We start from the raw sequence: 25050 nt of genomic DNA, 5'->3' as shown, positions 1-25050 counted from the left end.
TGGTTGGTGGAGTCCATGCTGGAAGGCGTGCAGTGCAGTATTGGAGTAGTAATTCCTCTCACTCAAGCAGATGACGCTGCTGCAGGTACGATGTTTCGGTTGTGTCAAGTTGAAATTATCTTAAACATTTTGTTTTTGAGTGCTGTGTCTCGCCACTGATTTTGTTTTGTTTCTAAACTTTCCTCTGATTTAAGAATGGTGGTTGTGTGCATGTTTTTTTTAACACTTGCACAGTAGCGTTAATATTTTGTGAAAGGTGTTCCAGTGTTGCCAAAACTGCTGCATTTATCTCTTTACCATGAACCCTAAAGGGCCCCTCAGCCTCCCTGTATATTTATATGTAGTTTACATTATTAATGTTTTTGCATGGAATTATTTTGTTGCATGTAATTAAGTTGCTTTTTTGCATTTATTTCTTTGTCTGCATGTTTTTCTTTGTATTTTGCTCCAAAGGCCGGGGTTAAGTGGAAATCACCTTTTAAATGTGACCGTACAAACTCAGTCTGAGCCTCATGTAAGGCAGAGATGATCTGCTTGTTTACTGGCTCTAACAGACTCTTTCTCTGGGTCTCCTCCTCCTCTAAATGTACTGTACCAGTCTGGACTGAGTCTCGCAGTTTTTCCACCCAAACCATGCTATTTATGTCATGTCTGTTTTTATAATAAATATTTTAATCATCACTCCTTTGTGTTGTTTCTGTTTTCTGTATCAGCCACAGTGGGGTTATTACACAGACCGTTCTCTCACAGCTGATCTGAGCAGGAAATAAAAAGGAAATACTTCATTTTCTCTGCTCTCCTATGAGACACACATTTAAAGCAAAATGCTGTTTAAGCAACTTTTTAAATCAAATGCGTCTTTAATAAGGTTCGTCTTAAAAATGCATTTGTTCTGCTTACAATTTTGGTTTCTAGTGTTTTAAAAAATTTTAAAAATGCAGAGACAGGAAGGTAAAAAGGACTCTAGAGGAGCTGGAGCTTTAAAAAATACAAAGGTTTCTTCATTGATCAAATTATGGCTCCACTTCTAGACTCCTCTCACATGATTAATTCATTACTGTAACTGTCATTGTTTGTATGTCTACATTTTCTGTCCGTGGTCTTATTCTTTTTCTCTTTGTCTTTTACGCCACTTTATTCTTGTTAGGTTATCTCACCAGTAAAAGAGAACGAAAAAATAGCCACAGTTGCTTTCCTTTGAGGCAAAAAAGAGGCTTTTTGCTATCACTGCTGTGTCTGTGCTGGACTATGTTGCTATTTTAAACATGCATCTTAAACTCTTTAAACACTGATTCTGGTTCACGTGGAGCCCTGATGTATACAAGTTTTAAAGCATTGCTCTTTGCTCAGGTTGAATGCTCTGACTTGTCCACAAGTACACTTAACTACTGGTCATTTTTTCATGCCCTGCTTCCATCTTGCTTACAATAAAAATGCATTAAAAAAAAGTACATAAAGTTACTGTCTCCACTCTTCAACTATGTTCTGCTCTGGGAAAAGTTCAGTCTGCTGCTCCTTCTGCTTGGATCAGCTGCAAAATTATTTAAATCTTTTGATGTTCTCATTGGATGCATTTAAAGTGATTAAGAACGTCTGGCTTTGGATGATTTGAATGTTGATGTGTGTTTTTGGACATCTTATCCTGTAATTGTTTTTTGTATTTTGTTTAGAATTTCTATTTGTTGTGATTTATGCCTGAAGCAGCGCAACTGATCCTTAAAAAATCAAAGTTTGATCTTAACAGGGCTTCAGTCCTGGTTAAATAAAGTTTTAATAAATAATATTCTTTATCTCTCAACTGTTCTGCCCTTGCCCTTCATTTTGAGCTGTTGTGACAAGTGAATTTCTCACAATGGGCGATCAATAAAGTCTATCTTATCTCATCTTATTTTAAAAAATGTGTTATTCCCCTTCCTTTTGCAACAAGGAAAGAAGCGTGTTGTCGCTCTCTAGTGGACACCATGACGTAATAACATCCCCGGTTGACCGGTGTTCCTATGGTAACCAGTTATCAACAGGCTGCCTGGGACTTTGCTAGCTTTATTAGCACCAATTAACTGTAGTTAGTGTACTTAACGGTTACTTTCAGTCAGCAGAAATGTCTCGAGCTCACGCAGAAAGTGTCATTAAAAACATTATCCGTGACATCGTGCGGGAGTGTGCGGTGAGAGGACATGCGGTGTCCGACACTTTGGTGGCTTTCATGGTCAGTAACTAGCCTGAATTTACCTGCTAACTGTCTAACATTAGTTAACGTCGCTATAGCTTACGTGAGTTAGTTTACTGGTAGCTAGCTTAGCTGCACTGATGCTTTATAGATGATTATAATGTCACATAATTATTATTTTCTGTGTCTTTTAAATTTAAATTATAAACTATACCACAATGTGTTGATATAAGTTATATGAACGATGCAATTTTCTTTTGCATTAACCCATACACTTCATATTTTATATTTTCACTGATATTTGATATTTGATATTTGTTTTTTGTACTTCTCTTATTTGTACTGTATATCTCGCACTATAATTTCCTTTGGGATTAATTAAGTTCCATCTTATCTTATCTTATTAACAGTTAAAGTAGATTTCTTTTTTATTATTTAAATTATTTAACAAAATTCAAATATTCATATATTTTTCCTTTTTGAATATTGTCAGGTGAAAGCTGTTGTTCTGGACCCAAGAAATGGGTTTAATGTTGATCGCACGCTGACCAAACAGGATGTGCAAAAACTTGAAGAGGTTAGTTACTGCATCTGATCCATGTATCTACCTTAATGACACCCCCATTCCTTCTTTCCTGCATACTTTCCAAAGTTAATCAATGCCTTTAATAAACATAAGTATCTTAAAATATATTTAAGGATGTTATGGTGATCTGAGTTACCTCTAGTATAATTGTCTTGTTAAAGTTTTTATGCAAATTTAATTTGTACTCAACGACACTGTAGCTGGAATAGTTTGCCAACTGTAATTCAAGGTTTCCCTCTCAGTGATCCATCTCTTTTCTACAGCCTTTTAATTACCCTCATGAAAACATGCCTGATCGCACACACCATCTGTATTAGTCTCTGTAATTAATCTCCTGCAATGCTCATTCCTGTTTATATTTTTTTCCTTTGTTTTCACTGCAAAATACTTTGGTCAACAATATTTTGAATAGATGCCACAAATAAAATCTAATGAAGATTGTTATTCAGTAAACTATAATGACTGTGAATTAGTTCTCCAAACAACCAGGTGTAAAGTTTCGGTGGAATAAAGTTTTGAAAAGTGCAAAGTATAATTCCCCCCAGGTTGCAAAATGTCCATGACCTCAGTGTTAATATTGGTAGAAACAGCTCTCACACTGACCCTTAAACACACACTCACACACTTGGTTTGTTTCTAATCTCCATCTGTAATATTTCTTACAGCTGTGTTTGGATAAACTGATGGAGAAGTGCAGCCCGTCCCTCGACACAATCAAGATGCAGGTGTATTTTGATATGAATTACACCTCCAGACGTAAGTGTCACTGTATGAAATTACATTCTAGTACCCTTTGTGTCTAAAATGAGGTTAAATATAGAATTTTGTCTAGGATGTGGTCAAAGCTGATTAAATATGTTTGGAATGCTTTTTTTTTACCTACCTGAAACAAAGCTTTAAAACAAACAATGGGGAGCATATTAGAAATGTTTTAGCCTTTAACTTGCTGTCTGTTGAACCCTTAAAATGTCTTTGAAGCCAAAGACATTTTAAGGGTTGTAAGATGAACATCATGACAGAGCAGGTCCTTTGTGTGTTTGTGCAGGTGAGTTTCTGGAGGAGATCCACCAGGTGATGGAGTCCAGGCTGAGCTCAGTGAGCAGAGAGATCACTGACAGCAGGGGGAAGACGAGGGAGGAGTTAGACGCTTTGTACCGTAAAATCGTCACATATATCCTGCTGCGCTCGGGCCTGGGCTCACCTGCAGACGTGAAGACCGCTCAAGAGGCTACAGGTTCAATCTAACTGGTTCTTTCTCTTTTTTTGAAACTTTGGTCATAATACAAACATTGGCCGCATTATTCTTAAAGCCCCCCATCCAGTGTTTAACCTTGTAAACATCTCCATGTGGTGTTTTCCATGTGCTACAAGACATATCAGGGACAACATCAGCAGTCATCTCCATGGCTGGGCCTGTCTGCTTTTAAACTGCAGTGTACCAAGGACAGGCTGAACAACACGTTTTCAGATTGGCAGGTTTGAGACGTCACAAACCTAAGGAGCCAATCCCGTTAATGGACGGGGTGACGCTATGCATATCATTATGTGCAACTTATGGCAACCACTTCGGCGATGAGCGAGCCAGCTTTAACATTTTAGCTAACTAACTACTGACTACTAACGTTAACGTTACTACGGCTAATTACTACATTTCAAGCAAGCCAAGTTGCCACTAAACGATGGCGATGACATGTTTTGTTTTCGCAATGGAGGGGGCGGTCGGAAATGTACATAGTGGGCGGGGACTATGCAGATTCTGGAATGTTGAGAAGGAAAAAGAGGAGATCCCTTGGGAGGATTTTTACAAGGTAATTAAACATCAGACACAATGTATTATTTTAAGCAGAGCATTTCATATGTCTTAAAACATGACTGGAGTTGGTCTTTTAAGTATATCGATCAACCAGAGAACTGCACATTGTAAAAGGCCTCTGAGCTCTGAAAGGACCAATGTGATCTTTATAATCCCAAAAGGTCAGTTTGTGGTCCTGACTCTTGATTCCCTCTGTCTCGTCCTAGCTGCCCTGCAGAGCGTCTTCCCTCACACCGAGCTGGGAGCCTTCATGGTTCTGCTGAAGAGGGACAAGGAGCAGCAGCTTACAGAGCTCACCATGATGGTCACAGGGATCCGACTCTTCAACAAAGCCAGCAAGAAAGGAGTAGAGGACGCTAACCTCCATGATCTAAGTACAGTACACCCACCTGCTGACATGAAAGCATGGTGTTTGTTGTTAGCATCTCTGCTAAATGTGGTACAAAAGGTTTTAGAATTATCTCCAGTAGATTAATTCAGCCAGCAGCCAATCAAAGTTGGTCTTCTAAAAGTTCTAAAAGGCTCAGATTGTTATTCTAAGTGTCTGACAACATTACAGAAAGGACCCCTACAGAGATAGACCTTTTGTTAAAGAGGAACATTATTTTTTTAACAAGAAAGAGACATTACATCGCTCTCTTCAAAGACACCAGACTCCATTGACAAAAGGTTATTTAACCTCACAGAGTTGCTGGTTTTCTGCTGTTTAATGGTTAGTTTGTTTGCATTATTATGTGGTACACAAATATTGTTTTGGATCTGGACTAATCCTTTGAAACACCAAAATCACACAGTAACACAAACAAGCTAACCAGTTTAGGCAGCAATAGTCCAGTAATATCCTGCATTGGAAAAATATCTAACTTTCCCTCTACACTCCCTCTGCAGTGCCCGCAGCTCTGACTGAAGCTCTTCCAGCCGCCAGTGAAAGCTTAGAGAACGAGCTGAGAGAATCACAGAGTTTGGCCTGGAAGTTCACCTCTGTGCTGCAGAAGCTAACGGACCCTGACAGTCAGTCTGCAGAGTCTGACGTGCCCGTCGTGTTGCTCAAACAGGCTCTCTACAACATCAGGCAGCATGAAGGTTTCCTCAGAATGTTACTGGTGAGGAAACAGGAGCTGGTACAGTTTGTGTATATTTCAGGTGGCTTACATAACGTTTTTACTTTTTTTTAACTTTATACTTTCAATATCTTTTTGTTAGCGCTTTGGTCAGCCTAAAGATGTTTTTTAAAGTGCTCGGGAGTAGACTTCACTTACTGCCATTATTTACTAGAGATGGGCGGATGATACCAAAGGTCTGAGGCTTGTTTCACTCTAGGTCACTGGTGCTTCTGAAGCTTTCATTTAGTTTAGGCCCAAAACATCATAAAGCTTCAACATTTGTTTTCTGTCTCCCACCAGGCTGATGCTTGTTTGTGTACCAAGCACGTTGAGATCCTTCAGACTGAGTTCTCGTCACAGATGAAGCTGCTGAAAGATACTGTGAAGTCAAAGACAGCTGTACCCACTGCAACAGTTTTTGTAAGTGTCTCCTTCACTGTGATTTTGTTGCCTTTATTTTATATTATCTCTTAAAGGAGTAATTCAGTATTTTGAGAAGTAAACCTATTTGCTTTGTTAGGCTGGAGGTGGACATAAATCTAATCTGTGTGCAGAGAGATGGAGTCAGGAGGCGGTTAGCCTAGTGTAGCATACAGACTTGAAGCAGGAGAAACACCTAGCCTCTGTCCAGAGTTCAAGAACGTACAAACTAAATAAAAATAACTAAATAAAATGTATGTAATTTTTTTTAAATGTAAAAATTGTCTTTTTTTTTTTTTTGCACAGAAAGTGGGCAAACAGTGGGCAGGTGGATACATTGTTGTTTGTCCAGTCATTAACCTGGACCATAACATGTCTGCTTGTGTGTGTTAAACAATTGGGACACAATGTTTCATTAACTCATCTTTAGAGGTAAATTTGATCACTCCAACAACACCCCTGCAGGATTAATGTGTAAATACACGGCCTAGCACTAAATGATATCAGCATTTGCTTGCAGCTGCTGTCTTGGTTTGTAAAACAAAGTCCTCGGAAAAAGTCCTGAAAATGTCACGGGAAGTGATTTATGAAAGCAAATAAGTGTATTTCTGAAAGTGCTGAACTGTTCCTTTGATTGCACAAACTGCTCAGCATGTATTGCAGAAGGTTGACCCAGGATACAATTTACATTCAATGTAGAGACCAGACTGATTGAAAACTGTCCCAGTCCTAGTCTTTCTTAGCTGACCACCGGGGTCAGCCCTACACATGGGTCTGTATGTGACTGATTGACTGACTGAGTAACTGACTGACTGAGTGAGTGACGGTACTTTCACAGCTGTGGAGAGAGAGAGTTGCGACATCGCAATAGTGGATCGTGGAGCATATTGGACCTCCACTGATGCGACTCTCTGTCTATACGGCTCTGGATACTTTGTTCAGGGAGTAGGCGGGGCTGCTCGTCCGCTGCTCGTCCGCTGTCCTCACCTACATCCGCAGCGCGCACCTGCTTTCAAACACGTTGTCATCGGCCTCATAAGGACTGTCCTTGTAACATATTGCCCACCAAAGCGCACATTGACCTGATGCAGTCAGCCACATACTAGGTTTGACCTAGTCTTGTTTATGAACCACAGCACATTTTTCAGCATCTTTAATCAAAGGTACCATATAGATAGATAAAAAAATATGAATTGCTTCAGATGTCTTTATTTCTCCAGACTCACTTTTATTATTCCTCATGTTGTCTTTTAGCCGCTGTTCAAGGCTCTGTCTAAGCTGTGGTCTGAACTCCAGGACGAGGCTGAGCTGCTCAACATCCTCAGTAACATCAGGCTCAACTTGCAGCCCTTCATCGCCTCTCAGGCAAAGATTTTCTCTCAAGCTTATTTAGACGACCTATTGGAGGCGTCAGAGGTGAAGACAGACGAGCAGAGAATGATGGAGTCCTCAGGTATAGCTCATGTGTACAACAGATAAAGTATGTCAGGCTCTGAAGTTATGAATTTAAGCTTCCACAAGTCTTAAAAAGCTGGAGTCCAAAAATAAAAATGTCTCTAACAACAGCTGATTGAAGAGTTGAGCTTTTAATTATTTTTCATCATTATTTCCTTCAGACGAGCGTATTGATCCAGCTGAGATGGAGACACACGAATGGCTCCTGCCTGAAACAGCAGCTAGCTTTAATGAGCTGCCGCTGCAGTATAATGGAGTCTGTGGATACACACTTGTGAACAGAGATGGACTTCTACTTCCAGGTACTCTTCTCATGACGCACCTTGGTATATGTTAATTATTAATATACAGAAATCCCCCCTGAATTCTGTCTATAATTCCCTATACAAGCTGTTTATATGATGAGCATCTTTAATCTAGTCTGTTGTGCCTAAAATCAATTCAGTTTGGAATATTTGACACTTATTTTGCAGGTAATCCCCACGTCGGTGTCCTGAAACACAAGGAGAAGCTTTATGTTTTTAGCTCCAGAGAAGCTGCTTTGAAATTTGCCTCCAGTCCAGACGACTTCATCGAGGAGGTGGCAGAGAAAGCAAAGCAATCCCCTGAACTCATTCAGCTCCTCAAGCTGCACCAACAGTTCTCCTGCGTCAGTCCGTACTCTGAGGTCAGCAGCTTTAGTTAAAGAGCCACAGCTTGACCACATATATGCTCTATATTCATGACCCCTGTAATTTACTGTATGTGTAGGTAGGTCAGAGCACCTTATTATTTGCCTCCTGCCCAGTAAAGTCAAGCTTCCCACACTCTGACTTTCCCTGGAGTTTGATCCAAACTTGGTTGTTGCCTTGTGGTTTCGCAGATGCAGCCAGGTGAAAGTTTACTGGTGAAGCCCATCACCAGGTGTGAGAGCGGCACACAGACGGACATCCACCCAGTGGAGACAAACATCGACATGTCATACGAGTGGAACGAGTGGGAGCTGCGAAGAAAAGCTATCAAACTGGTGAGCCATAAAGGGTTGATGTAAAACAAGACGTCTTTACTGACTAAAAGAATCATGTTAATTTAAAAGCAGTCTAATTTTTTGTATTTCATATCTCTAGGCTGATCTCCTGACCAAAGTGACCCACTCAACGCAGACCGATCTGAGCCACATGAGGCGGGAGAACATGACTCAGACATGGCTGCCGAAGAACGCAGCCTGTCAGAGTAAGAGAGACGGTGAGAGCAACGTGCCCAAACCTCAGATCTACCTGGCAGGACTGAGGGGACAGAGAGACGGACAAGTGGTCAAAACCAACTTCACCAGACCTCTGGATGAATAATCAACGTGTCTAAATGTCTTGATTTGTAAAATAAAAGTCAATATAAGCAGATTTTTCTTTCTAATCGTTTTCAATCTAGAGGAATCTGCATACAACTTTAACAAAGACAAAAGTAGGGCAGAATAATGTAGTAGCTTAAAGAGTTCCTGAAATGCATTTCTTTAATTCTCACAGTATGTATTGTGAAAAAGCTATGACATTATTGCTGCCATTGTTTCAGAGATCATCTGATATTATGGTTGGTCAGATGTGGCACTGGTGTGGTGATGCAGGTGGGAAGGAGACTTTTAACATAGTGCCTTAAAACTTTTTATTAAAAGGCTGTTTGAACACATTCTTGTGCTAAATATGAAAGCTGTGCTGTAGTAAATCTGCATCACATTACTTTATACTTAAAACATACAGTTTATATCTCACAGTTTTTGTGAAGTATTTGGACAAGTTGACACTGTTTAACATCTGTTTGCTCTGCTGTAATAACCTTTCCACATCTATATTTGACCAGGGTGGCCCAATTGGGGCACTGACTTATGCAGGGGTGGCATGAAGTATGTGTCCACACACACAACAAACAAATGAATAGCATCTATTTACCCTTTTTATCTCCACTAATCATATCTACTTTTACTGACATTCAAGTATCTGAAAGATGTTATATTCCATTGTATATTTAACTTTAAAAAGTAACACAACAGAGTGGCAACATATAAATCTTCTTAGCTTCATTCTTTAAGGGCACAAAAATAAGATGTATGTCCATAGTAACAATTTAAAGTGCTAACAGAAGGCAATGTGCCACACTGAAATGCAAAAAAAGCTACTAGCAGCCTGCTGCAACCAATGACTGTATATATAGATGGACGACGCGTCCCCGTCCGCTTCCATTGTATGAAAGTGATGCCAAAATAGCCCCTGTGATAGGCGCTGCCATCTTGCGATGGTGACGTCATTTGGTGCCAGAGACTGCGCAGTAGAGATCTTCAGGTGGAGCAGCCGTAGCCACTTCCACTAACCCAAACAAACACTTAACTTACCGAACAAACAGCAAGGATCCCGCACACCAGCGTGTTTAACAGCAGAACAGCTTCTCTGTGTTGGTCTGAGGTTAACGTTCACAGGTATGGAAACTTCAATGACTGTAGTGATTGTTTTAGTTACGTCTCCTCTCGCCGTTCGTCCTCCACTCTGCTAATCCAGAACTGATTGGCTGCAGTCAACAGAGCTGTCAATCATCATTTTTACAGCATCAAATAACTAATTAAAAATAAACTTGTCAGAAAAAACAGTTGGACGTAAATCAGCATGATAAGAACTAACTATAATGACAGAAACCATGTTTGAGAAAAATGTATTTGGCGTGTATTTTGATTTTATAGTTTGACTCATGTCCCATCTGTTAACATGGAGGAGGCGGGCTTTATGAGCTATACTGCAGCCAGTCAGCAGGGGGCGATAGAGAGGGTTTGGCTTCACCTTCAGGGAGCTGTCATGTCTACCATCTTTTTATACAGTCTATGGTTGCAACGCATAAACAACCCTCTATTGTACTATCAGACTGAGACCAGCAAAGACAAAATTCAGGGAGTGTTATGTTACCACTGTTTAATTGTTTACTTGTGCCTAAAGTTTTACTTTTGTGATAAAGTCCTGCACTTCCATAAAGCTGTGGGACTCATAAGAGAGATGACATCGAAGAAGAAGAGGCGGACATATTTGGTATTAAGTCCTTAGAACAGTGGTTTCCAACCTGGGGTCCGGGCCCCCCTTAGGGAGGGGCCAAAGATCACTGGGGGTGTGTGAGGCTTTATCTGCAGATAGCAGATCTGCAGATTAGATTTTCACGTAAAAAAAACAAACACTTTATAATCATAAGTCTGTTCAACTATTAAAAAAATAGATTTATATAGGTCCGCCTTTCTTAGCTACAGCAGGGGGGGCTCCAAGGAAAAAAAGTTGGGAACCTCTGCCTTAGAATGGTCAAGCTCCAAATACACCAATTCCTACTTCCTAAAGTATAACCAAAAGTATTTTCTTGTTAGACCCTGACCGCCTGTCTCATTTCTAAACCCCTGCAGCCAGTTTATAATCAAGGCTTTCATCTGAATATGTGTTTTCTTTAAGCCCAAGCCTGTATCCTACATTATCAGGGTTATTTTTGTCAAATATTGTTTAAACCGTGCAGTGGTGCGCATGTGAGAGCTAAATTAGACTGTTACAAATTTAGCCCTTGGGCTGGGGGCGGTTTTAACAGTAACTTGATAGTAAGACTGCTGGATGCTGGCTCTGGCACTGAACGGAGACAAACTGTTAGACTGTCAATACCAAAGCCAACAGATTACAGAACAATACAACTTCCTATAAACTTGACAAGATGAGTGACGGATCAGACCTGCCGGAGCTGAAGCAGAGACTCTGCTGCTGTATCGATGAGTCCGCAGAGAAGCTGCGCAGCCTCAGTCAGGACATCTGGAGCTGTCCGGAGCTCGCTTATGAGGAAACCAAGTCTCATGACAGGCTGGTGGAGTTTTTCAGTCAGGAAACAGGCTGGAGGGTCGACAGTCACTTCAAACTCCAGACTGCGTTTAGAGCAACGTGGGGACCTGGAGGCAGCGAGCAGGGTCACGTGATCAACGTGGGTTTCCTGTGTGAGTACGACGCCCTGCCGGGTATCGGACACGCCTGTGGACACAACCTGATAGCTGAGGTCGGAGCTGCTGCAGCTCTGGGACTCAAAGCTGTGCTGGAAAACACTCAGGACCTCCCAGTGCGCGTGCAGGTAGGAAAACACATCTAACATTGATTTAAAAACTGAAGATAAAAGTCTCTTTTTTAGAAGAAGTGCAAGTCCAAAGGTCAAAATCTGCCCACTTGTATTTGAAGCTGTGAGGGTGGGGGAGTGCGGGCAGTAGGTGTAGGACCCAAATGCAGACAGAAAGAATTGATTGAAATGAGCTTATAGGCACAGGTATAGCTACAGGTAGACAGGCTGGGAAAACAAGTCAAGCAAAAAAACAGGGGAAACAGCAACAGCAAAGTAGGAGGAACTGACAGTGTTGGCAGGTCGGCTCTGGGGGTCAGTAAGGCAACTGATGCAGGTCAGGCACTACAGTAGAGAGCTGGGCAAGACTTTGTTAATAGGAGCGTAATCTCTATAAACAGATTCTGCAAACATAAGAATCCATGGGCAAGTGACACAAGCTGCGAGATTAATAGGAGTACAAACAAGGAGGATAGTGGCTAACGTGAAGAGTGGACAAGGCCTGTTGGTGGAGTGCAGGACAAGACTGGCCTAAGCAGGGGTCAGTTGCTGAGATTCAGGACAGGCTGCAGGACAGATAGCTGCTGGAGAGCGGAGCATGAGCCAGATGACCTAAGGCCTGGTTGGGTGTTGGAGAGATTAAGCATCTAGGGGTGAGAAACTTCAGACTGTGCATCGGTGAGAGTGGCAAACTGGGGGTTAGAGATATCAGACAAGATGCTTGCAAAGGGCAGTCGACGCAGGGTCAAATAGGGAGTTGGCAACTGTTGTCGACCTGGGGTCGAAATTCCAGATGGACGTTGGGAAGGGTTGCCAACTTGGGGTTAGGGAATTCAGAATGGACGTTAGCAAGGGTGGCAGACTTAGGTCCAGAAGTTCAGGGACCAGGTTTGTTTGGGTAGATGATTCAAGGGCAGCTCAAGAGGGGTCAGAGAGTGTGGGCAGGACTCCGACAATGGCAAAGGACTCAGGGTCAAAGATTTCAGGCAGGAACTTGGTAAGGATGGCTGACTGTGGCTAACATGCTGTAGTTCAAGTTCAGGCATAAGGTGTGGAAAGGGTGGTCAACTTGGGATCCAGGATATCAGGTAAGACAGGTGGTCAATGATGATCTGTTGCACTCGGCAGCTTAGTCTTTGTGGTGCTAAACTGCTGAAAGAGTGCTCAGTGGGGCGCCGGCAAAGCTCAGTTGGTAGAGCGCTTGTCCGATATACAGAGGCCTAGTTCTCTCCGCATGGCCCTGGGTTCAACTCCAGCCCTTGGCCATCTGAGGAATGTCAACCCCACTCACTCTTCCAAATATATCCTCTCTCTCTTCAACTATCCTATCCAACACAGGCCAAACAAAATAAATAAATAAATAAAAGACCTTACTGTCTCTTGGGGACTTATAATGTCCCCTGAAAATGGCCAGGCAGACCCTTCCAAGGATGACCTCTATTGTGTTTAAGTAATAAATCATAGAAAAAAATCAAGAATTTCACATTACGTTTTGATGATAATGTCATTTGAAGTTGAGCCAAAGCAAGTTAGTAGCTTGTAGTAGTTAGCAAGTGTAGTCAGGGATTAATTCTGTTAGTCTCTAGCAAAATAGCAGCCACATTAGTGTCAAACATCCCACACAGCTCCCGCTATAACCCTTTACTGTTTATTTTCTAATTAACTCTTCCAACATTTATTCTGTACACAGATCTTGTCAATAAAGTTTGTGTAAATTAAAAAAAACCTTCTTAGTCACGTGTTTGCCTACGATAGACACAGCAGATGTCATAACTCTGCAGCTCGATAACTTTGATCCGCAGTAACATCCTAAAGTTAAAGATGTGTGACGGATCAGACCTGCCGGAGCTGAAGCAGAGACTTTGCTGCTGTATCGATGAGTCCGAAGAGAAGCTGCGCAGCCTCAGGCAGGACATCTGGAGCTGTCCGGAGCTCGCTTATGAGGAAACCAAGTCTCATGACAGGCTGGTGGAGTTTTTCAGTCAGGAAACAGGCTGGAGGGTCGACAGTCACTTCAAACTCCAAACTGCGTTTAGAGCAACGTGGGGACCTGGAGGCAGCGAGCAGGGTCACATGATCAACGTGGGTTTCCTGTGTGAGTACGATGCCCTGCAGGTATCGGACATGCGTGCGGACACAACCTGATAGCTGAGGTCGGAGCTGCTGCAGCTCTGGGGCTTAGTCAGTACCCAATCCGTCCCAGCTGCCCGATCTGTTCTGCGCATGCTCAAAAGTCAGCGCGTGCGCAGAATTGAACCCGTTTTACGACACTGCCCGATCTGCATCATGCATCGCTCGACTTGAGAGAGTTGTGTTCGTGTGCTGGCGGTCAAATTGGCGTGTAACATTAGATTAGAGAGTTGTGTCATTGGGTTGGCTGTCAAATTAGCTAGTTTTACCAAATTAGCTAATTAGTATGTATGATACAGAGTTCTTTTAACAATGTTAATAAAACAAGCAGTTGTGCAACTTTTATGTGCTTTTATGTTGGCTAATAACGGCCACGTACTGTTATTTGTATTGCAGTGTAGTGTATTTGTCTAATATTGTGTTGTTAATAAAGTTATTAAAAAAAAGACTTGCTGCCGTCAAACGTTCACACGTGAGGTACAAATCGGGCAGGAATAAGTATGCGCATGCGCAGAACGGATCGGGCAGCTGGGACGGATCGGGTACTGACAGGTACAAGGTATATTGTAGTAAAGTTTTCACACTGTCGTCACACCACTGTTGTTCAAGAAGTCCATTGGGGGGTACACTTTTTTTAATTTATGAAGTTTTGCAGTTCATTTTGTATGGATGCATTAAATGAATTTAACTGACTGAATGTCTCTTCTACAGAGGTAGTGCAATTTAAAAAACAAAATCTAATCACCTTAAATTGAGGCCGTCATGTTTGGAAGTGCAGGCAGATGCAAAAACAAAAGAGGCAGCAGGAAACCTTGGCTATATGAAGCTTATAGGTAGGTACAGGTCTACACATAGGCTGGTAATTAGGGCTTTGGTCAGCGCACCAGAAGTGTGGTCAGTTCAGGCAGGATGTCAGCAAGGGTGGCAGACTTTGGCTGAAGGAGTTCAGAAAGGAGGGAGACAGGGCACCTGACTCAGGGTCAAGGATTTCAGTTATGATGCCATGGGCAAAGGCGACCAATATAGGGTCCAAGAATTCAGGCACAAGCTTAGCAAGATTCATATTTGGGGTTCAGGATCTTAGACAGGATAACGGCAAGAGTGGTAGACACGGGGTAATGGATTTTAGACGGGATGAAGTGAGCATATGTGCAGTATGTATGAGGGATTCCAGGCAGGACATTGGGAAGGAACTGTTTCGGAAGCCACAGGATGAAGCCTTTTTTCAGGGTCTTGAAAGTGGGTCCCTCCACAGGATGACTTTGTTTCCTCTGTGTGATCTCTAAAAAGATATTTCATTTGGACTAAAAGCCTCTTACTCTCATTTACTTGTCTTCCCTAATAAACTGTTAAATACAGGTTGGTAAAGTATCTGTCGGACTACTCTCCACAGGTGACTGTGCTGGGGACCCCGGCTGAGGAGGATGGTGGAGGTAAAATAGACATGCTAAGGGAGGGAGCATTTGAGGGCCTTGATGTGGTGTTTATGGCCCACCCATCAAAGGAGGATGCTGCGTACCTGCCCTGTGTGGCTGAACATGAGTATGTTTGTTTACAGTACAAACTTCCTGTATAAATATATATATATGTCTGTTTGTTCTGTGTGCTGTACTTAGAAAGGCATAGTGTTACTTATTGGATGCCTGCTAATATGATACAGGACCAGTCACAGAAAAGAATGAAAACGTTTTTTTACAGTGTAACTATAAAGTATATATGTTGGGTTTTTTTACAGTGTAACTATAAAGTATATATGTTGGGTTTTTTTACAGTGTAACTATAAAGTATATATGTTGGGTTTTTTTACAGTGTAACTATAAAGTATCTATCTTGTGTTTTTACAGTGTAACTATAGAGTATCAAGTGTTTTTTACAGTGTAACTATAAAGTATATATGTTGGGTTTTTTTACAGTGTAACTATAAAGTATATATGTTGGGTTTTTACAGTGTAACTATAGAGTATCAAGTGTTTTTTACAGTGTAACTATAAAGTATATATGTTGGGTTTTTTACAGTGTAACTATAAAGTATCTTGAGTTTTTACAGTGTAACTATAAAGTATATATGTTGTGTTTTTACAGTGTAACTGTAAAGTATATATGTTGTGTTTTTTACAGTGTAACTATAAAGTACCATGGGAAGGCGTCTCATGCCTCGGCCTACCCCTGGGAGGGCATCAATGCGTTGGACGCGGCGGTGCTGTGCTACAACAACCTGTCTGTACTCAGACAGCAGATGAAGCCGGACTGGAGAGTTCATGGTGAGCAGGTGATGAGCTTCTGTACTCGTGTTCCTCTGAGGACTTTAATGAGCTCTGGTTAATTAGGTGTGCTGTGCAGGTATCATAAAGCACGGAGGAGAGAAACCAAACATCATCCCTGCCTACACTGAGCTCATGTACTATCTGAGAACTCCCTCACGAGCTGAACTTCCTGTCCTGAAAGCGAAAGCTGAGAGGTGTTTCAGATCAGCTGCTGAGGCCACCGGCTGTCAGGTAAAGCTTTTTAAACTACTACTAGCAAAAGTCAAAGTAAAAGATGATCTAATAATGTACAGTAAACATAAATAAAGCATACTATATGCTGACGCCATGTCTCTTTGCACTTGAGAACCATATTTCCTTAAGGAAAAGGTCAAATAAAGGGCAGGTCTCAATTAATTATTGACCTAATACATTTTATTTATTTAGCACCTTCTAAAACACAGGTACAAAGTACTTTTATGACCCCCTCCAGTGAATTTTACAAGGTAATTAAACATATTTTGCAGAATAAAACATATCAGACACAATAAATTATTTCAAGCAGAACATTTTATATGTCTTAAAACATGACTGGAGCTGGTCTTAGTAAAAACAGCATACATTTAAAACAGGGAGAGCAATACTAACCAAAAACCATTAACACTAAATTGAATTTACAACACAATGAGATTTAAAAAAACAGAAACAATATTAAAAATGAAAACAATCACAAAAAGCAATTTTCAAAAAAGTAGTCATATTTGTGTTGATATTGGAGCCAAACTGTATTTTGTAGTAACACACAAGTGCCACAAGATGGCAGTAGCTACGTTCGAAGTATTACATGGTAAACTTCATAATAAGGCCTAGCAAATGTTTCAACATGACAAAAACTGGTTAAAAAGCAATTGACTCATACTTAAATATGACCTTTCTTACTTATCATACAGTAGAAAATAGAAATCAAAGCCTGCCTCTAATAGAAGACTGCTTTAGATAAAGGCCTGGTTTCCTCTGCAGTTTAGGTAAATAAAGGCCTTGGTCTTGTTCCAGAAAACAACGCAAATTGTTAAAGAAGAGTTTCATGTAGCCAACAGAGGTAAACTCGAAACTCTCCCTTTCAGGTTGAAGTTGAGTTTGCCAGAAATCAGTTTGACAACATGCTGCGTATTCCTGCCCTGGAGGAGCTGTACGAGAGAAACGGCAGAGCTCTGGGGATGGACTTCACCACTGATAAAGCCGTTCTTCAAGATGAATCAGGTACGTTTGATGAACAGTTCCGTATGTGTGAAACAGGCTGTAATGGAGGCAATGTAATCCTTGGGAGCAAATGCTTTTAGTAGGTACACTCTATCAAAGTCTGTCCACTAAAAGGTCTTGTTTTTCCACTGACAGGCTGTTTCTCTGACATAACTAGGCCATTCAGCCCCCCAGAAACAGCATTTTCTTGCCTCAGCCCAATCCTAAAATAAGATCCTGCTTGGTTTTGCAACTGATGAGATTGTTATTCTAAGTGTCTGACAACATTACAGAAAGGATCCTTACAGAGATAGACCTTTTTGTTAAAGAGGTAGATTTTAACCAGAAACAGACATCATATCTCTCTCTTTAAAGACACCAGACTCCATTGACAAAAACAGTAATTTTACCTTGCCAAACACAGCAGTTACTTTTTGACCACTGCCTTAACTTGTTAGTTACTTTGTGATTTTATTGATTGAAATGGTTAGCTGTGATCTATCACAATATGAATGTAAAACACAAAAACACACTTAACAAATTAACCTGACAAGGCAGCAGTAGACCAGCAATCCTTAGTCCTACGGGGTTAAATGACCATTTCTGTCAATGGAGTCTGGTGGCTTTGAAGCGAGTGATGTAATGTGTCCAATCTGAGCCTGTCAGTGTTAGTACAAACACTTTACAGCCATTACAGCGTGTTTCCCTGCTGCTGGCTGAAGAACTCTACTGCAGCAATAATAAAAGTTTTTGTACCTAAAAGTCATTTAAACAACGTCGGAATTGGCTGCAGTTGAACCACATGATGATGTGGGCTCTCTTTACTTCTAAACTTTGTTAAACCTTGTTGCTTCTCTCTCGTCTGTTATCTTCAGGCTCCACAGACTTTGGAAATGTGACATTTGTAGTCCCTGGGATCCATCCTTACTTCTACATCGGCTCTAAGGCTCTGAACCACACAGAGGAGTACACTGTGGCTGCAGGTAAATATGCTGCGACATCCGCTCCCAGTCGTGTCTGACCTGTGCTGATATGTGTTTGTATGACATTGTGTTTTTGTGTTTGTTTTTCAGGTGATGACCGAGCTCAGTTCTTCACCCTGAGGACGGCGAAGGCTCTGGCCATGACAGCCCTGGACGTGCTGATGCATCCTGAGCTCCTGCAGAGGGTGAAGCAGGAGTTCACTGAGGTTAAGCTGAAGGAGGAGAGGACGCTGAGAGGAGAGCACACAGAGCAGGCTGCAGAACACACTGACTGACCACAGACTGAATCTAAGGAGTGGACGAAGCCTCTCCAGTGCTGAACCTGAACCTGAATTCTCTCTGACGTCCAGCAGGGGGCGACTCCATGGGATATGATTTTGTTCTGTGCAGTTACATTTTACTGTATTCTGCTGTGTTGTGGGACCATTAGAGGAAAAATAAAATGTTATCCCTCACATCACATATAAATCTAAAGTGCTATTTTGCTGTACAAAGTTAAATATGAAACATTTGACTCCACAAATCAGCACATGAGCAGTTTTCCCTTTGATACACAAACGCAGCTTCAGAAGAACCACAGTCTGGTACAGGAGGCGTTCAGTGTCAGAAATTAGGAGATGAAGAGCACACTTTCAACTTGATTTTGGGAGAGTTTAAGGGATGATTAACAGCCTCTTTCAGGTGAACTTTAGTTTTTTGCTGCACGTAGGAGATGTTTTGGAAAATTCATATTAAGTGTTGACAAATTCCCGGGAATAGATAAGTATTTCTGATTCTGATAGTTATTAAATGTAAATATAATTAATACATTTTAGAGAATGAAACTTTTCAACTGAGAATTTTTTTTTTTATTATGACCACAGATACATTTACAAACAATAATGACACTTTTCCTTGATGTGCAAAAACATATGAATATAGTAACAATGACAAATGCTCTTTCAGTTGTGTTTAACTAATACATCATAAAATCAAGAATTTCACATATAGTTTTGATGATTGAATTAATTGAAGAACTAATACGTTTATTTTACCTATTTATTTATCAATATATTGTATTGTTAGTTATTGTTATTTAGTAGTTGCGTAGTTAGGGTTTCATTTTATTACTTTTTCATGTGTCTTTCTATTATTACTGACTGCCAGGAAAGCGCTCTTACTTTTCTACCATCAGTTTATATAAGAGGGTAAAAACGGTGGTTTGGGGAAATAAATGATCCTTAGACTTTCGTCAAGTGCTTTTAGAAATGTGACAAATTGCTAAACAAAGTGTCAAGAACAAAACAGCCACATTAGTGTAAAACATCCCACACAGCTCCCGCTCTAACCTTTTACTGTTTACTTACTAGTTAACTCTTCCAACATTTATTCTATACATTGATCTTGTCAATAAAGTTTGTGCAAATGTAAAAAAAACAAACAACCTACTTAGTCACGTGTTTGCCTACGATAGACACAGCAGATGTCATAACTCTGCAGCTCGATAACGTCGATCCACTGTAACATACTACAATTAAAGATGTGTGACGGATCAGACCTGCCGGAGCTGAAGCAGAGACTTTGCTGCTGTATCGATGAGTCCGAAGAGAAGCTGCGCAGCCTCAGTCAGGACATCTGGAGCTGTCCGGAGCTCGCTTATGAGGAAACCAAGTCTCATGACAGGCTGGTGGAGTTTTTCAGTCAGGGAACAGGCTGGAGGGTCGACAGTCACTTCAAACTCCAGACTGCGTTTAGAGCAACGTGGGGACCTGGAGGCAGCGAGCAGGGTCACGTGATCAATGTGGGTTTCCTGTGTGAGTACGATGCCCTGCCGGGAATCGGACACGCGTGCGGACACAACCTGATAGCTGAGGTCGGAGCTGCTGCGGCTCTGGGGCTCAAAGCTGTGCTGGAAAACACTCAGGACCTCCCAGTGCGCGTGCAGGTACATATCAGAGCTCTGCAGTAGGGGAGACCGGGGCTGGTGTCACACTCTGCACTGTACAGTAACACAACCATAGGCTTTAAGCAGTTGCAGCCAGTGTTTGGTTTTACTAAAAGACACTGTGAGGAGTTAGCTGTTTGTTTTTTCAGTAAGTTAATCTAGTTTAAGCCTGATTTTGGCCAATTGATATACAGGCTCAGTTTCTAATAAACTTCTATTCAATCAGATTTCTTTTTGCTACCAGTGGAGTCGCCCCCTGCTGGCCATTAAAAAGATTGCTGGTTTAAGACAGTCGCCCTTTTTACATTACGACTCCGCCACAGTGCCGTAAAGCAGGGGTTTGAAATCCAATAGGTGTCTGTGACATTCCAAACATACGCGGAGTCAGAACCGTCACATGGGCTGTGTGAAGTGGGCAACCGCACAGGGCCTCGTGCCTCTAAAGACACTTCAAAAGTCGCCTAATTCAGCTGGAAAAAAATAAACCTGGCAACCCTGGCTTTGCATCCAATCAAACTTTGAGCATGAAGGCTGATGCCCCTCTAAAGCTCTGTGTTTACCAGTGAAATATATGAACTACACAGCATATGGGCATACGACAGCCTGTGGAGACAAAGTTTATACTTTAACTGTGCGCAGAAATACGGACGGATCGCAACGTTATTGATTCAGGTATGAGCATCAAAACACACACAGGTCTGCGTCATATCTGCTCCTCTCCTCATGTCTGTCTCCTCCCCGCGCGGCGTGATAACTCTGATAAACTACGCGTGGTCCACGTAGTCAAAAAGGTTGGAAACCCCTGCCGTAAAGTACCTCCAATGTTACGCGAAAAAGCCGCCTTAGTGTGTGTTTTTACAGAGTTCTGGCATTACAGAAGCAAATGTGAGGCGATGGCTGTGGCGTGTAACAAAGCAGCCTTAACACAGAAAGTGATGTATTCAATACGCGACGGCACTGCGAGTGTTTTCAAAACAACGACGTCGGATGAACTGCATGTCATACTTTATCTCACTGTACAGATTCTGCAAACTCAAGTTGCTGTGCATTTTGATCATGAATTTGCCAACTGCTCGTCTTCTCTTCTAAAGACGCGGTCAACTTTGTATCTTCTTCCCAGGTTATAGGTCGCACAAATAGTACGTCATCCAATGTCACAAATCTGTTCCGTCCTGCCAGCTCTGCAGTTTACACACACACCCTTTTGCCTCTGTTACTCCTCTGTTACTGCCTCCGCTGCCGGCTCAGAGGCGGAACAACTTCGCCCCACCATTCAGCCTCCATGCGTTTTACATTAAAGATGAGACGTAACAGAGACATAACAGTCCCTTCTTAAACTGTCAATGTTAGAGGGGCTACTAATTCAGTAGCTTTACTTTTCAGACCCAGAGGCTACAACCACTTCTTATAGACAGTCTATGGTCTGTTCTGAATTTTTGTAATCATGCTAATGACTGTTTACCTCGTTTTTTTCGACAAAATGGGGCCAAACTTTTTTATTTAGAAAAAAGTTACAGAAAATCAGACTTTTTTGACATTGCCACACATAATCAAAGTAACAACTTCCTGTTCCAATGTATTGTTTTGATAAAATATATTGTTTTATATTAATAATTATGTCCACAGGTGACGGTGCTGGGGACTCCAGCGGAGGAGGATGTAGGAGGTAAAATAGACATGCTGAATGATGGGGCCTTTGATGATATGGATGTGGTGTTCATGGCCCACCCCCTGCAGGTCGATGCCCCCTATCTCCCCCTGGTGGCTGAACATGAGTAAGCTGGATCAGTTATGTGACTTGGTGCAAATGTGCCATATTATCTATTTATAACGTATTAACTTAATTATTGTTCCTTATAAATGATCATCTTTGATTGTGATGCCCTCACAGACTTTGTTATAAAGAGAAGCAGACAGACTGAAGTGCTGTTTAGCCTGTGTTTTTTTTTTTACAGTATCTATCTTGTGTTTTTTACAGTGTAAATATGAATTATCTTGTGTTTTTACAGTGTAACTATAAAGTATATGTGTTGTGTTTTTACAGTGTAACTATAAAGTACCATGGGAAGGCGTCTCATGCCTCGGCCTACCCCTGGGAGGGCATCAATGCGTTGGACGCGGCGGTGCTGTGCTACAACAACCTGTCTGTGCTCAGACAGCAGATGAAGCCGGACTGGAGAGTTCATGGTGAGCAGGTGATGAGCTTCTGTACTCGTGTTCCTCTGAGGACTTTAATGAGCTCTGGTTAATTAGGTGTGCTGTGCAGGTATCATAAAGCACGGAGGAGAGAAACCAAACATCATCCCTGCCTACACTGAGCTCATGTACTATCTGAGAACTCCCTCACGAGCCGAGCTGCTTATCCTGAAGGCGAAAGCTGAGGGGTGTTTCAGATCAGCTGCTGAGGCCACCGGCTGTCAGGTAAAGAACACACAGACAGGAAGTGAGAGGAGTAGTTTGTGCAGAAGTGTTATTTTAATGTGTCACTTTTTGTCCTCCTCAGGTTGAAGTGGAGTACGCCAGAAATGCTTTTGACAACATATTGAGAAACAGAACTCTGGAAGATCTGTACGAGAGCAACGGCAAGACTCTGGGGATGGAGTTCACCACTGATGAAGAATTCCTTAACAACGCTTCAGGTGAGTTCATAAAATATGGACTCTTCAGATAAAAAGACAAAGTACGTCCACTAAAAGTTAAATAAAAGTCAAAGTACGTCCACTATAAGTCACAGTACGTCCACTTGTTCTTGCCCCTTACAGATGGACCAAAAATAAGCATTACATCGCTCTCCTAACATCCACCAGACACCATTGAGAAAAACAGTAATTTTACCTTGCACCACACAGGTGTTGCTGGTCTACCGCTGCCTCTACTGTTTTTTTTTTTTGTTTGTGTTATTGTGTGTTCCACAAATATTGGATATGAACTAACCAATTAAAACACCAAAGTCACTGAATCACGCAAACAAACAGATTGAGGAGGCAGTAGACCTGTGTTCTGAAAAGTAAAATTACTGTTTTTGTCAATGGAGCCTGGTGTCTTTGAAGAGAGCGATGTAACGTCTGTTTCTGGTTAAAAAAATGATCTTCCTCTTTATCAAAAAGGTCTGTCTCTGTAGGGCTCTTTCTGTTATGTTGGCAGACACTTTTGGCACATTGTTGTAGCCATTACAGAGCATTATGTGGCTGCCTGTTGAAGCAATCTACTGGAGCAATTCCAAAACTATACAGCTGTATAATAGAACCCTGTGTGTGTGTCTCTGTTATCTTCAGGCTCCACAGACTTTGGCAACGTGACATTTGTAGTCCCTGGGATCCATCCATACTTCTACATCGGCTCTAAGGCTCTGAACCACACAGAGGAGTACACTGTGGCTGCAGGTATGTCAAACACATAAAACTGGATCTGTGTTCGATTGATGACAGGCTGATGTAATCTAACTGAAGGTCTGCATCGACGCGTCTCTGTTGTCCCAGCTGTGCCGCTCCCTCGGCTAATAACAGACAGATCTTGTTCCTCCATGTTCGTCCTGATCTCACCTCTCTCCCTGCACATGCTCAGATCGACCAAACCTGCTGCTTTTTTATGAGATACTGAAACTTAATTCACACGTTGAATAAAAACAATTTCAAACAGCATCAACTGAACCCTGCAGGAGTTCCCACCACACAGTCCTGAAGTCGTCTCACCCAGCTGTATTTCTGCTGTTTGTTTCAGGTGATGACCGAGCTCAGTTCTTCACCCTGAGGACGGCGAAGGCTCTGGCCATGACGGCCTTGGACGTGCTGCTGCGTCCTGAGCTGCTGCAGAAAGTGAAGCAGGAGTTCAGTGAGGCCAAGCTGAAGGAGGAGAGGACGCTGAGAGGAGAGCACACGGAGCAGGCTGTGAAACAGAGCTGATGATGTCACAGTCAAAAGCAGAAACAATGGCTGTGTTCGAAATGCCATACTATATACTGTATACTACATACTACATACTGCAGACAGCTTTGGGCGGTAGCATACAGTACAGAGCTGTTCAGATTTAGTTTGCCACATGCTTCGCCAGGCGCCAGTTTACGGTTTTGGAAAGCAGAAGTAAACAACAGCCCGCCAATAGCAAAAGGCTGCTTCTTTAGCTACAGCGCCCCCTTCTGCTCTTCTGCTGCCGTCAGCCATTTCAACTGCCGTTGTGACGTTCCAACGCTTTGCATTGTGGGATACAGTAGGCCAGGTACACTAGTCCGATGCATACTGGAGATTTTTTCCCAATCAGTACGACATCCGGGCATTATTGGCATACTGTAAATATTGCTTTCTCTACATTTTAGCCAAATCAGTACGTACTGCTACAGTATGGCATTTCGAACACAGCAAGAATCCTCTGCTGTAGCCGAGCCTTTTTCTTTCACCATTGAAGCTGATCCAAAGAAAAGAAATGTTCTTCTTGCACTTATTTGATTGTGAAGACTTGTGGTGATGGTGTTTTTTCACTCTAAATGCTTTAAAACTATTTCACAAACTAACTTGTATCTTATATTCTTTCTTAAGGCACGATGTGTATTAATGTGCATAATCACTTATATATAAACAAATAAATAAAATACTACAACGTATGAATACTCACTTAAAAGTATTTTTGGCAACGTTTACTAAGATATGAAAGTGTATCGCTGGCAGTCAGTGAACTACAAAATGAAAGCAGGAATGATCGTGGAGATGTGTTATGGTGCTTCACAAAATTAAGGGATATTTAAATTATAAGGCAAACCTTTCAAAACAGTCGGTATAATTTGCTCTTGTAATACAGTATAACCGCATTTGAAAGTGATTTTAAATATATTCTGAAGAGTGTCAGACGCCTCCTTTAATGTTGTTTTTATAAACAACCTCTAGGTGGCAGCAACACATTACAGCTGT

General features: G+C 41.7%; 3 protein-coding genes across 3 annotated transcripts; all 3 read left to right on the top strand.

Annotated features, from left to right (window-relative positions):
- The first annotated feature begins 2098 nt into the window (after positions 1-2098).
- cfap206 (cilia and flagella associated protein 206) lies at positions 2099-8872 on the top strand. The gene is made up of 12 exons (XM_069657628.1): positions 2099-2206; positions 2661-2744; positions 3419-3509; positions 3799-3987; positions 4773-4940; positions 5455-5669; positions 5970-6089; positions 7344-7542; positions 7706-7846; positions 8018-8211; positions 8407-8550; positions 8651-8872. The coding sequence occupies exons 1-12, from the start codon at positions 2099-2101 to the stop codon at positions 8870-8872; spliced, it is 1875 nt and encodes a 624-aa protein (XP_069513729.1).
- A 2371-nt stretch (positions 8873-11243) lies between these two features.
- On the top strand, positions 11244-18500 carry LOC138585264 (xaa-Arg dipeptidase-like). Its single transcript, XM_069657552.1, has 7 exons — positions 11244-11648; positions 15154-15302; positions 15879-16021; positions 16101-16255; positions 17128-17263; positions 18118-18225; positions 18316-18500. The coding sequence occupies exons 1-7, from the start codon at positions 11244-11246 to the stop codon at positions 18498-18500; spliced, it is 1281 nt and encodes a 426-aa protein (XP_069513653.1).
- A 1244-nt stretch (positions 18501-19744) lies between these two features.
- On the top strand, positions 19745-24178 carry LOC138585321 (peptidase M20 domain-containing protein 2-like). Its single transcript, XM_069657612.1, has 7 exons — positions 19745-20149; positions 21776-21924; positions 22194-22336; positions 22416-22570; positions 22653-22788; positions 23425-23532; positions 23870-24178. The coding sequence occupies exons 1-7, from the start codon at positions 19745-19747 to the stop codon at positions 24049-24051; spliced, it is 1278 nt and encodes a 425-aa protein (XP_069513713.1). The 3' UTR covers positions 24052-24178.
- The last annotated feature ends 872 nt before the right edge of the window (positions 24179-25050 follow it).

Source organism: Semicossyphus pulcher, unplaced genomic scaffold (genome assembly GCF_022749685.1).
Source record: "Semicossyphus pulcher isolate SPU_LCO1_2020_fin unplaced genomic scaffold, fSemPul1.0.p SCAF_11, whole genome shotgun sequence".
NCBI lineage: Eukaryota > Metazoa > Chordata > Actinopteri > Labriformes > Labridae > Semicossyphus > Semicossyphus pulcher.
Note: the sequence above shows the minus strand (reverse complement) of the source record. Positions and strands in the feature narration are given on the sequence as shown.